Raw genomic sequence first — 14,222 nt, forward strand, 5'->3', positions numbered from 1 at the left:
CTTCCCGTTTGGGCATCCGCCCTCCCCTCTACTTCTTCTGTTGGTTCCTGTCCCCCTCGGACACACGGTCAGGCATCCACAAATTTAGGCCACAGCTTGCGGCCTAATAGGCTGCACGGCTCAGTCGGGCGCCTCCTTCGGGAGTGGCGGCTATGGGGGGTGGTCCGGTTTGCCGACAGCTGTAGCAGCCATTATTCTGTAGGGCACCCGCCCTTCCCAGCAACCATAGGGGTATCCTGCCTGGGGGACTACCCACACAACAGCGGGTGGCCCCCTTAAAGGGGCTCTTTTTGTGGCCTCCTATGCTGGCCTCCTATGCTAGCCTCCTTTGAGAGGTTCACCGACCTTGTGCATTACCCACAAGGTGGTGACCCTCTTTTGTGGGGTTCAATCGGTTGCCCCTTCAAGGGTCCTCAGTTGGCGCCCCCTGTGCAGTGCCCCAGTCGTCGGCCCCCTCTGATTTTTTTGTATTTTCCAGGTGGAGGTGGCGCTTGGGCATAAGACTAGTAAATAGAGCCCCCTGCTTTCCCCTGCCTTATCTGTCTCCTCAGATTCTGAATCTGACTCTGTTGCCTCGGATGTGGCCCACCCTGCGGGGTTTGTAGTCACGCTCCCTGACCTGTCAGATAGTGAGGATGCTTCTTCCAAAGCTGTAGCTGTGCACAAGAAGGCACTGGTTGACGCATTGATTACATCTGTGTGGGAGACTTTGAAGATGGAGGCTGCAGCTGAGGTGCCTAGGGTGGTGGCCATCCCCTTTTGCGCTCACAAGCCATCTCACACGGCAAAAGCATTCCCTAATCCCTCCTATTTTCACAAGTTTGTCTACAATGATTGGGAGTGTCCAAAACGCCCCTTTGTGGTTCCTAAACGCTTTGTGATGAGGTACCCCTTTGAAGAGTCACTCCTCAAGAAGTGGACTGTCCCACCATTGGTGGACCCTTCTGTCTCCAGGTTAAAAAAGGCAACCATGATTCCGGGAGAGGAATCTCCCGCTTTTAAAGTTCTGACTCACAGAAGGTCGGAGTCTGTGGTTCACAATATGTTCACTGCTGATGGTTTGGTGCTATAGCCAGTCCTGGCCATTGCCCTGGTGTCGCAAACGCTAACTGAATGGGCTAAACCTTTACGCCATGATCTGGGGGGGTGAGCAGTTTCCCCTGCCTTTGTTGAGTTGGTGTTTCGGTTGGTCCAGGGACTGCATTTAGTCTGTGATGCCTCTCTGGACGCGGCCCCCTTGATTTCTAAGCTATCTGTTTAGTCAGTGGTGCTTAGGCATGTGCTGTAGCCTAAGTGCTGATCTGCGAACCAAACTTTTAAAAAAGCTCTAACTGATTTGCTCTTTCAAGCCGATTGCCTGTTTGGGGCTACCCTGGATGACATCAATAAGAGTCTCACAGGAGGGAAGAGAACTTTTCTTCTGCAGTCTGGGAGGGGGAAAGAACCTCATCACAAATGCATCCCTTCCTTCTCGGCACACAAAGGTTTTTGGTCACTCAGGGTCCACTGACAAAGGTTCAAAACCTTTCAGGTGATTGTTTCCGGTTACAAGATAGAGTTTCATTCTTACCATCTGGCATGGTTCTTCCTCCCAATGTAAGTCTTTCCCCTGACTGATTACAAGCGCTCTTCGGGGAAGTGCAGGACCTGCTGCTTCAGGGAGTGATTGTCCAGGTTCCGTTATCGGAAAAATTTAAAGGTTTTTATTCAAACTTGTTTACAGTCCCAAAAAAGGTGGGCAAGGTCCATCTGATTCTGGACCTCAAGGAACTGAACTGCTTTGTGCGGGTACAGAAATTCAGAATGGAGTCCATTTGAACGGTAGTGGCATCCCTATATCGGAAGAATTTCTAAGCTCTATCGACATTAAGGATGCTTGCTTGCACATTCCAACATCAGTGTTTCCTCCATTTTGCTGTGGGAGAGGAGCACTATCAGTTTGTGGCATTACCCTTTAGTCTCGCCTCCGCTCCTCAGGTCTTCAAAAAAGTGTTGGCCCTGGTTCTGGCGTTGCTATGTCAGCGGGGGTTTGAGGTACTGGGCTACCTGGATGACCTCCTCTTGCAAGCGGAGTCCTCTTCTGCCTTGATAGATGATGTGGAGATCACTATACAGACCCTGAAAGACCCTGAAGGAGTTCATTTGACTTCTGAACTACCAGAAGTCTGCTCTGATGCCATCAGAAAATTGGATTATCTGGGTCTGAATCTGGATTCATCTCTAGCCAGAGTGTGCCTTCTTCTGGACAAACTCCAGAAGTTGCACACTGCGATTCATCTATTGCTGTCCAGGAGGTGGTCCTCCCTCTGGACTTGCATGCGGGTGCTGGGCCTGATGGTGTCTACCTTTGAAGCAGTTCTGTTTGCACAGTTCCATACAAGGTGAAATGGGACAAGTGTCCAAAGTCTCTGGACAATCAGATTCTGCTGAGCTGGGAAACCAGGGGTTCTCTGGTGTGGTGGCTTCACTCTCTGGCTCTTCGGCAGGGCAACTATTTTCTCCCCTTGTATTGGACAGTGGTCACTACAGATGCCAGTCTGTCAGGGTGGGGAGGTGTCCAGGGACTGAGCTCCGCTCAGGGTTGTTGGACACTGGAGGAATCCATACTACCGATTAATGTCTTGGAGCTTCAGCCGATTAGACTGTGCCTGGATCACTGAACGGATCAGATCCGGGGACTCCCAGTACAGATTTAGTCAGACAATGCCACGGCGGTGGCTTATGTCAATCACCAGGGTGGAACAAAAAGTGTGTTGGTGGCTCTGGAAGTAGCCGGCATTCTCCGGTGGGCAGAATGCTTCGTTCCGACCCTCTCCGCCGTACATATTCTAGAAATGACTTTGGCAGCTTGGCTGTTGAAAGCCAGGTGCTGAAGGATAGAGGTTTGTCTGGATCGGTGATTCGGACACTGCTGATGTTTAGGAAGTCTACCTCTAGAAATATTTACCATCGTAAGTGAAAACTGTACATTTCTTGGTGTGAGTCAATCGTGTGAACCCTAGTTCTTTTTCGGTTACTCGGATTTTGACCTTCCTTCAATGAGGTGTGGAGCAGAAGTTGGCCTTGAGTACCATTATTGGCCAGGTTTCTGCATTGGCGGTCTTCTTTCAAGCGACCCTTAGCCACGCATTCCTTGGTGTGTACTCCTATTCAAGGGGTTTGACTCCTGACTTCTCCGGTGCAGTCTCCTCTACCGCCGTGGGATTTGAACTTGGTGCTCTCAGTTCTTCAAAAGCCTCACTTTGAAAATATTTGGGAGATTTCCCTGCTTATGCTTCAGAAGGTAGCTTTTTTGGTGGCCATCACCTCTGCTCGCAGGGTGTCAGAACTGGTGGTGTTTTTCTTGTCCTACCCCCTGCATGGTGGTCCTTAGTCCATGCCCATCATTCTTCCCTAAGGTGGTCTCTGACTTCCATTTGAATGAAGAAATTGTGTTGCCTTCTTTGTGTCCCAGGCCTGCTCATCCCAAGGAATTTGAGTTGCATGCCCTGGGTGTTTTGTAAGTCGTGTATCTGGCAGCCATGGAGTCTTTCGGAGGTCAGACTCACTGTTTGTGATCATGGACAGTCCAAGGAAAGGGCTGTTTGCTTCTTTTGCAACCATTTCCAGATGGGTCAGACAGATAGTGACTCAGGCTTATGCTATTAAGGGTCAGTTTCCTCCTTTTCCTGTAATGGCGCACTCTACTCGGGTGCTTAGTTCTTCTTGGGCTTTCCGTCATCAGGCGTCAGTGGCACAGGAAAGACACTACACAATTCTGCACTTGAAGATCGGCCCCAAAGAGGTTCTACTCTAGGATCTCTGTCCGGGCTAAATCGCATGAATGCTGCCTTGCTGCCCTCACAAGACCAGGGATGTCTGGGTAACTAAAATCCAGAAATAAACATAGGGTGCGCCAGCCTAGTGCATTATCCTTAGTAAAAAAAGTTTTTTTTTTATATAAGAAAGGTACTCACAAACAAGTGCTTGATACAGGCATATCATATTGGAGTGGCTGTAGTGCCCACAGTAAGACCTCATTGATAAAAAAAGTCAACAGAAACTGGCTGACGTGTTTCGAGGTCCTGCCTCTTCTTCAGAGCCACCAATGGCCAGTCAGTGGCGCAGGTTTGCAGGCGGCCACTTGATTGTCGGTGCACACTTCCACAAAATTGTACAAAGTGGATATGTTGGCATCTGCTGATGCTTCCTTTTGCTGCAAGGTATAGCAGGCTGCTGTTTAGATGGTCTGTTCCCTCTTTGGGGGTGTAATGTTTAGGTTGGGCTCCAGTTGTTTTTTGTTGCGCTCCTGTTACCTGGTTGGCTCTTTTGTTTAGCCTTGGGATTTTTTGTTGTCACACTCCTCATATTTGGTGCATTTTTGTGGTGTAAACTGGCCCTTTTAAAATTGTTACACAAAAATAAAAGCAATATTAAAAATAATAATAATTAATAATAATATATAGACATAATAAAAGTGCTAGATGCTAATAATAAAATATCAAAAATATTATTCCAAAATTATCTATAAATGCATTGACATCTACATTTAGACCACATGGAGGAGGAAGGTTTTTTACTTCTACTTTCTTCAAATCAACTATCAACTCCTTCATCTCCATGGACAGTTGCCATCATCCAACATGGTTGAAGGCAGTACCTAAAAGTCAAAATATGCATATCAGACATAACTGTACAGAATTAGAGGAATTTAAAGTACAGGCCAATATTCTGACCAATAGATTTGTTGAAAAGGTTTATTCAGTGGGGTGGCTTAGGAGTTTAGCTACCTATGTTCAGAAGATGGATAGAAGTATGCTTTTGGTGAAGAGACCCACACCATCTACTACTCAGAGCAATTCTTCTCTCATATTTATTACATATTACTCCAGTCAGCACACATCTGTTAAACAGTTGATACACAAACATTGTCATATATTACGTAACGACAGGATCTCGGGCCCAGTATTGCCTGATAGACCTGGTGTTGTGTATAGGAGAGTACCCTCCTTGAGAGATTGGATCTCCCCAAATATTTATGATCCACCTGTGAATGCCCCTTCCTTCTTTCAGAGTCTTTCAGAATACTATCAATGTAGAAGATGCCAAGTGTGAGCCATTAATGGGTGCAAGAATAGGAGAACTGATACCTTTGTTTCGACCAGTACTGTACTTCCTATACCTTAAATATTAAGTCATTCATTATGTGCTCCACTACTGATGCTGTCTTTATGCTTCAGTGCCCATGTGACCTCCAGCATGGGGGGAGGACCAAGCAAGCCCAGCAGGTTAGGCTTAATGAGCACATTAGTAATATTAGTAATATCAGGAAGGGTTATAAGAATCATTCAGTTTCCAGACATTATGCGTTCAGCCATAATAGGGACCCTACTAACGCTATTTACTTGGGCATTGATACATATACTCCACATTGGAGAGGAAGCTCTTTGGTTTGGGAAATCTCCAAATTGAAGATGAAATGGATCTATCGGGTTAGATTTTTGGTCCACATGGTCTTAATGTAGATGTCAATGCATTTACAGAAAATAAGTAAATAACATTTTTGATATTTTGTTTTTAGCATCTCTTTTCTTTTTTCCTACTTTTATTTTTGTATAACAATTTTACAATAAGGCTAAGGATATTTTAACCCTATATGCTTATATGCTGACATCATTGCTTGTCCCCGTTCCCGAAAGGGCATTTTGTATTGCTGTATGCCGGCTGGCAATGATGTTTTTATGTAGTTTCTTCTACAATTGATGTAAGTTCAATATTTGTTTTAAATAAACCTTTAATAAGGGTTTTTTACTCTATGTGGAGCATTCTTTTCATGTTGTGGGAGCACACCCATGGGAAGGACATCTAGGAGTTATCTTTGGATGACCAGTATTGTGTAGTCTCTTATCTTGGAGGAGATCTTCTGAATATATCTTGGGGAGACCCTGGCGAGGGTTGCATGGCTTTATTGACCTTTCCTTAACCAGAAGGTCATAGGAAGCTGGTAAGCTTGCATCTTTACCATTAAGATGGCGAAGACTCAGTCAGAATCTTTAAAGCGGTGACAGATCTCTTCTCATAAGCACAGATTTGGGGAATACATTTTAGAACAGCACATAATTGCTTATTTTGCATCATTTAATTTTTTTTTTCACTGTGTACTTTGACCTTAACGCTTCCTTTTTTCACATATTTTTCACTTGGTCTTCATTTGTGTTCATTTGACATTTAAAAATGACAATCAATGTATTCATTCCTGTTTTAGAGGATATCTTATTGGTATCTATGCTCACTTTTGGGGGTATTATCACTTAATTAGCGCAATTTATTTAAATGGTAAACAAATGACTATGAACGATGACACAAAAGGTGAGAGTATTCTTTCTCATAGATGTTGCAGTATAATTGCTCATAGAGTGTTACAGCAAATTACGTTTATATAAAGTATATGTAAACTCAGTAACTAAAATGTTTTTATAAGCTTGAACATGATACTATAATTTCAAAAGTAATTTACATTAAGTTTTATATCTTTAGCTTTCATCAATTTGATATCTATTGATCTTGCCATAAAAGTTTTTATTTATACATTTCCTGTTATAAGGTGATAAGTTTTTACGCTGTCTCCCAACTGTGCTCCTTTGTGGTCACTTTGTCAATCAGGTCATCAAATGGCTATTTAGGCACATGGTTGTCTACATCAGTAAACCTTCCCTGTAAATTCTATGCAGTCATCACTGAAGTACATACCTCTTTGAAGGCAAGAAGTGACTTGAAATAGACATTTTTTAATGCCAGTTTATAATACACTGGCAAACCAAATGTTATTCAATTAAGCTCTACATCTACTTTAAAGTATGGAAAACTCAGATAATGGGTTAATATAGATGAAGTAGGAAAGTGTTGGGTAGCCTTGCTCAGTTCTTATATGATCTGCAACTTTCCACTCTAACCTAAACTAGAAAAGAACGTTCGGCTTGCAGTTGATCGGTAGAAGGATCAGAGAATTTTTCCCCTATTAAAAATTCAATAGACAAAGTTCCATTTTTAAATAACCTATCCTAAGCTTTGTCCCATAGAAGATGTGCTTATATTGTTATGCATTTGGTGCTGGAGCATTATAACTTCATTTATTTGTGGACTAAGAATAGCCTATGCCAACACTGTTGCTATCTGTTGTCCTCTCTGTGTAAGATATACTTAAAATGCTAATTTTTTTCTAATCTTTTTCTGCAGGAAATATAAGCAGAACCTGCACAACGAAGGGATGGACTGATCCATTTCCAGATATTGTTGATGCCTGTGGTCACAATGAGAATGTAACACGAGATCCTGGGGTAAAGCCAGGTTCAGTTATTTATTTTGAATGTTCAAAAAGTGTTTGTTGACTATACGGTGATGATGCTAGACTGTAGGTATGCCACAGGATTAGTTGGAAACTAGAGACATCCTGCAGAGGAGGAACTGAGGCTTGTTATGTGAGGCTAGACAACATCACTTCTATCACCCTTTTACAAATCAGTGCTCCTATTTCCACTACAGACTGCTGGGGTTCAAGGGCCATGCAACAAATACCAAAGGGCCACATGTGGCCTTTGGGCTGCAGGTTAGGTACCAGGCTGTCATATTGTGTATTACACTTTTGTTATTTTTACTATTAGATGATCAGAAGAGAATGGCATGCTAGACACCATTAGTCATCCATGAAAATGCCAGAGGCTGGCCAAGAAGGCTGTTCCTCCATACTGATTATTTAGAGTCAATGGCTGCACACTGATGGAGCCATTTCAGGATAAAACTGTATTCAGCCATGAACAGCCAACAGCAAGTCCAGATCTAAAAACCACCCTTCTGGTGCTTTTCACCCATGCGCTTAATGGTAGAGATGTTCATGGCTAAATAAATTTTTATCTAAAAGTGGCGTCATCAGTGTGCAACTTTTAAATCCTTGAATTCTGTTATTTTCAGTTATTATAAATTATATAATAATGTACTGTGTAAAATCATATACACCCACACACATTACACCTACAGTACATTTTCCCATTGCAGATTACTAAATGAAAGGTAACACATAAGAAGGCACGCAGTCTGAAAATCCTACACTTAAGCATTAGATAATTAAATAAAGCACATATTGAAACATGTCCAAATTACCACCACACATATTAATAATATTAAAGTTAACTTCAACTTTTATTATTAAACATACAGCAAGTCTCCACTTTACCCATTCTGGGTTCACATCACCAACTGCTGTACTTACTTTGCGTCACTCCAACACCCCCTGGAGTAAATGAAGCTTGACCCTCCTGCCACTACATTAGCCACCATTGAAGTGAATCTCATGCCTTTTCATTGCTCTATCGAAATCAATGAAGGGTAGGGTGACCACATTTCCAAACTGCCGTTCAGGGACACCGGTCGGTGGCGTTAAACAAGGGGGCGGTGCCATGTGATGTCGCTGGGGGGGCCCTGCCCCTTACCTATTTAAGCATTTGTTTCATATATGCTAGCCCAACATTGCAGCTGCAGGTGGCCACTTAGTTTCAAAGAGGGTAATTTTTCTTTCAACGTTGGGCTAACATTCATGAAACAAATGCTCTTAAAATCTAAGGCACTAAAATTGTAAATAAAACCACGTTCTTTATACTACAAAAGGAATACAAATGACCTGAGGGATCTGGGATACACTGGCCTACCTGATTCCTATTCTAACCTACCTGACCACTACATTAACCTACCTGATTCCTATACTGACAATTACACCTGATTCCTACCCCCTCCATTGGGGTGGGGGCTGTCACATCCTCAGCTCTGAGGGGCTCATGCTGGGACCTGTAGTCCTTCACTTTTGGGGGGGGTCACATCCCCCAAAAATGAAGGACTACAAATTCCAACATGAACTACTTAGATCTAAGGATGTGACTTCCTCCAAAATTGAAGGACTTCAAGTCCCAGCATAAACCCAAGAGATCTAAGAATGTAACCCCTTAGATCTCAGGGGTTCATGCTGGGTCCTGTAATCTTTTATTAGGAGGATGGGATCAGTGGCAGTGGTGGGTGTGGGGGTTGAATGAGTGGCAGTGCTGGGGGATGGGTTCAGTGGCAGTGCTTGGGGCATCACTGATGGGCACACTTTGGGTTGCATTTTAATTAGAGCACTAATGATCAATGCCCTGATTACCTATACATGTCTCCCCTGTGAAGAGATGCCACTGATCAGCTTTCCTCTCCTCACACTCTGTCAGTGTGAGGCCAAGAGAGCCGATTACCGGCACTTCCATGTTTACATGCGATTGGCTGTGATTGGACATGGGCAATCACATGGGTTAAGAGCTGAGGGACACGGCGTGCCCGTAATTGCCACGCTGCTCGCCTCTGTGGGTGCACGAGGGCTGTGAGGGCAAACTTAGAATGAGAGGGGATCTCGGCTGCTGTCATTTTACTATACGGTGAATGGGAGGTGGTTTAAGCTGAATTCCAGCTTTTCATACACTTTACATAGAACTATGTCCCTCACTGACATGTGAGGCTTCTGGATGTGTGGTATAAACTGTATGTAGCTGAGACTATATACAGCATACCACACTGTGTTCTGGGTTCGAGCCAAGACTTCCAGTCCCATACCCAGAACACAGTGGAGTCTATCAGAGTGGGGCTCAGACATTCAGAGAAAAGCGTTGTATTCTAGCAATGAATACAACACTTCCTCTAATTGGCTGAATCCGAGTGGTGGGCTGATGATGTTAAAATCACTGACTCATTGCTAGAATACAGCGCTGTCTCTGAATGGCTGAGCGCCGCTGTGATAAGACTTTACTGTGTTTCAGGTATGAGACTGGAACACAGTGCAGTATGCTATATGAATCCTTGGCTTGAACACGGAACACAGTGCATTATGCTGTATGTAGCCTTGACTTGAACCCTGAACACAGTGCTGTATGCTGTATGTAGCCTCAGCTACATACAGTTTATACTGCACATCCAGCAGCCTCACGTTAGTTTTGTTTGGGCGAGCTTGGCCCAACCTAACAATGTAAAGTGTATGAAAAGCTGAAGTTCAGCTTTAAGATCAGGCTGCAAACCAAAAGCCAGACAAATCCTAAGGGAGATTATGGGTGGTAAAAATACAAAGTTTATTGGAGCTTTCCTAGGTAATGCTAAAAAAGATAACCAGAGGAAAACCATAATAAAACAGTCAATTGCAAATCCAACCATGTAAGGCTAGTTTAAAGCACAACTTAAAGCGGAGTTCCACCCAGGGGATACTTTTTTTAATAAAAATACCCCCGGGACAGTCAGGGCTAGTACATTTCACAATGGCTAGCCTCTGATCTGTCCCGAGTTGCACTTACATTTTACGTGAAATACTTACCTTGAAAAAGTATTCTCCAGCGCTGCCATCTCTCAGGTGTGGGCAGCTTGAAGCCAGCGCGATCCTCTTCTGTGTCCTCTTCCTTCTTCTTCGGTCCCACGATGCACTGCACCGGCCCCGCCGTCACTTCCAGTGCGCGAGCGTCATCCCTCTACAGCTTCTGGGCATGCCCAGAAGCTGTTTAGAAGGGAATGACACGCGCGCACCGGAACTGACGTCGGGGCCGGTGCAGGCGCATTGATTCCTGGGAGCGATGACATTCAGCTCCCAGGAATCATTGCAAATGCCAGGAAGTGACGAATCGCCGTGGCCGCCGAGGGGAGGAAGAAGGAAGTAAGGTAAGTATATTTTCTCTACAAGGTAAGTAAAAAAAAATGCGATTATCCATTTGTTTTTCAGGTGACCCGGAGCGAGAAGATGGAGGTAAGTATAAATTTAGGGTGGAACTCCACTTTAACCCATTGATTTCATTTTCCCCAAAAAAAGTTACATTCAAGGCATGTTTTGAATGATAACTGGCACAGTTCCTTGGGGTCTCTCCACTGAACTGTGAAGCCATGAAATGGCTGGTGTCATAACTGATGAAATGTGCAGTACTATGACAACTGCATATTACACACAGGCTACAATGACAGCTTCCTTGGTGGTAAAGAATAGAAGGGATTAGTTTCACTTTACGAGGTCCATGCATTCATTCTACAGGTACCTCGACAAGATATAATCCAATGCAGAGTGCCCCCAATAAAAGATTGTGGCTATATACCCCCATCCTCTTCTGAAGGTAGCCTTTGCATTTGCCATAGACATTGTAATGTAAAGCAAACAGTGGTGGGTGAGCTGCATATTAAAACAATGGCAAAATATTTGATTGTGCCCCAGTGACAAACACTTTTTAAGCTATGACTGATCAGCAAACTAATCATTTGCTACTTTTGAAATGTGCAATCCACAGAAGGCTCATCTAGACATTATCTAGACCTATTCCATTTAGTTTTAAAGGGAAAAAAAAAAAGCACCTGAAATTGAGTATTAGTCTGGGCTCTGGGTCAAGTGATTAGCAAGGGTCTTATTTGAGATTAGTATATTCAGACAGAGAGAAAATTATTCTGTAGTCATATTTTAACATGTCTTTACATTTTCTCTGCTTTGCTTTTGACCTCACAGTTCAATGTAACATTTTATTTTCATTTTTTATATTTTTATATTAATAAATAAGGTTTAGAGCATAATAAATATTATATTGAATTACCTAATCAAAATAAATGATGAAGTGTCCCTATAAACCGTTCAATCACATGGAATGATGAAGATAATTTAGAAAACTCAATGTCATCATCTGGGGAGATTTGCATTCTAAATGCTGTGTGAGAGGATGTGAACTGCTTAAAGGATTTGAAGAGCAAAATAAGCATTGATCTAGAAGTTTCTTAGCTTGGTCATTTATAAGGAAATAGTGCAAGATAATTTCATTTAAGCTTTTATATTTTTAGATGTTTAATTTAACTGGTTCTGAACCCAAGTCTAGCAGCCTGAAAATTAGATCAAAGTGTTTCTCATTTCAACAAGTAGGAAAAAGAGATAATACAATTTGCCCAGCTCAAGATTTGACCCAGATTGGGACTATTTAGTAGAGACAGTTATCCAGAAATGTTTAATTTGTGCTTCAAGTTTTAACAAAAATTCCACGCCACGTTCATTATGGAGGAACATTTGGAGGGATTCCCAATGCTGCATTACTGCCTTGCCAGCCTCTCCTCCGATTCCCTTCAGTCTCCGCAGATCAGACTGGAAAGATCACGCCATCAGATACAATGAAATCATTGCAGGAACACTTGCGTGACAGTATATGAATGCACACACTGAACAAATCTCAGTGCTGCTCAGTCTTCACCACATTGCTTGCTCATTATTGCTCATTATTTTTAGTTATTTATCCCCATCAGACCCCAGCACATCAGCATTGCTACTCAAAGCCTACAATACTTTTTAATTTGTATTATTTTGTTTTCATTATCAAAGTCCATATGCAATTATTTTTATAATTGTCACTCTAATCACACTATATCACTGCTTCATTGTGATACGAGAGCAAATCTAAAACAGTACATTCTTTATATATATAAATACTTTAATCAGAAAATTAAAGAAGTACAGCCAAAGCTTGTTTGGCTGTACTTCTCCTGTGGATCACAGGAGTACAGTTTGTTCTGCGCTCCTGTGACCCGTTTTTAGCAGACAGTGGGCTGAAACCCGCTGTCAGGTGATGTCACAGAGCCGGTCCAGGCTCAGGCAAGATCATGACAATGGAGTTGGGATCCGCCCACATGACTGAAGCGGCACCCGGCGAGCCACTGAGACCCTGAGCCGGCCACTCTTGACCCCTCCACAGCCAAGCGCTCCAGTGAACACAGAGGCAGAGCAGAGAGCTGCTGACTAACAGTCACCAGCTCTCTTCTCAGGGAGCTGTGAGAACCGAGTGATCAGAGGTGTTCGATTGCTCGGTTCTCAGTGTTAGAGGTCCCGGGGGGGGGGGGGGGGGGGCAGATGCAGCATCAAACCGATACTGCATCCACCTAGGTAAGTATGAATCTTAAAAAAAAAAAACATACATATCTTTTAAGTCATGCTAGATCACTTCATTCTGGCCCCCTTTTGCAAGTATAAGTTTGTAAAACATTAAAAATAAGTGTCTATACTGTTTAAGATCCAGTAATAAAAGGTTTCACCCTGCTCTGCACATACTCAGTTGCTCTCCATTTTTAGGCACTGCCGAGTTTGTAGAGGCCGATATGCTGACAGGTTTAAAGTGGAATTAAGCCCTCCTATCCTTTACAGCCAAGAAAGCTGCTTATGTTTGATCTGCAGTTGTCATGGTGCTGTATATGTGATCATTAATGACACCAGCCTTTTGATGGTTCGACAGTTTGGTTGAGAACACAAGCAAATGTGACAGTTAGTAATTCCAGCATTCCATGAATTTTTTGAAACCATTAAATTGATGGGTTAATTCCGCTTTATGATTTACTGCTGTTCAGGGGCTTTGGGCTTCAGCAAATGGGAAGCCTCCAGCAAGCAGAACCAGGAGCAAAGCTGGAGGCAATTTAGAGCACACACTAATTTTGGTAGCATAATTATTAATGTGGAATGTATGTTCCTTTTTAAAGAACTTTCTTTTTTTATCAAGTTGTTATGGGTAAAGTTCTGCTTTAATATTTAACTTATTTAATCACTTAAGGACTGGAAGGTTTTACCCCCTTAATGACCAGGCCGGTTTTTGTGATACGGCACTGCATTACTTTAACTGACAATTGCGCGGTTTTTTCATTGGGGGGACCAATGACAAAAATATGCACTGTTACTGTACTAATGACACTGGCAGGGAAGAGGTTAACACCAGGGGCAATCAAAGGGGTTAAATGCGTGCCTAGGGAATGCTTTCTAACTGTGTGGGGGATGGGCTCACTGGATGAGCACAGAGACCTGTGTTCCTAAATAGGAGGAACACAGAATCCCTGTGTTCATCACTGACAGAACAGCGTTCTTCCATGTTTACATCGGCAGACCACTGTTCTGTCTCCTTGGGGGGTGATCGCTGTTGCCCGGCTGACATTGCGGCTGCCGGACCCGCTGATTGGCTCCCTCTCTAGCCAATCAGAGCGTGCGTGTGCCTCTGGCGGTGTGCGTGTGTCCACACTAACTGCTACACGAAGTGACGTACATGTGCGCCGCTTCACGTAACAGAGCCGACCTTCCGCTAGCTATGGCGGCTGGTCAGCAAGTGGTTAACGCTCCAAAAATTTTGCAAAGATATTGAATATTTATCTATAATTCTATTGTATAGTTCAGGTCTTCAGATTCCTGAAGT

General features: G+C 43.3%; 1 protein-coding gene across 1 annotated transcript in view; it reads left to right on the top strand.

Annotated features, from left to right (window-relative positions):
• The window catches only part of VIPR2 (vasoactive intestinal peptide receptor 2), a 144,878-nt gene that overhangs the window by 67,934 nt on the left and 62,722 nt on the right, over positions 1 to 14,222 (top strand). The window contains exon 4 of the mRNA XM_082259459.1: positions 7,216 to 7,316. Coding sequence (XP_082115585.1) covers positions 7,216 to 7,316 — 101 coding nt within the window. The remainder of the gene's footprint in view (positions 1 to 7,215; positions 7,317 to 14,222) is intronic.

The sequence above is a fragment of the Pelophylax lessonae genome (assembly GCF_965119305.1).
Source record: "Pelophylax lessonae genome assembly, chromosome: 5".
NCBI classification, from domain to species: domain Eukaryota; kingdom Metazoa; phylum Chordata; class Amphibia; order Anura; family Ranidae; genus Pelophylax; species Pelophylax lessonae.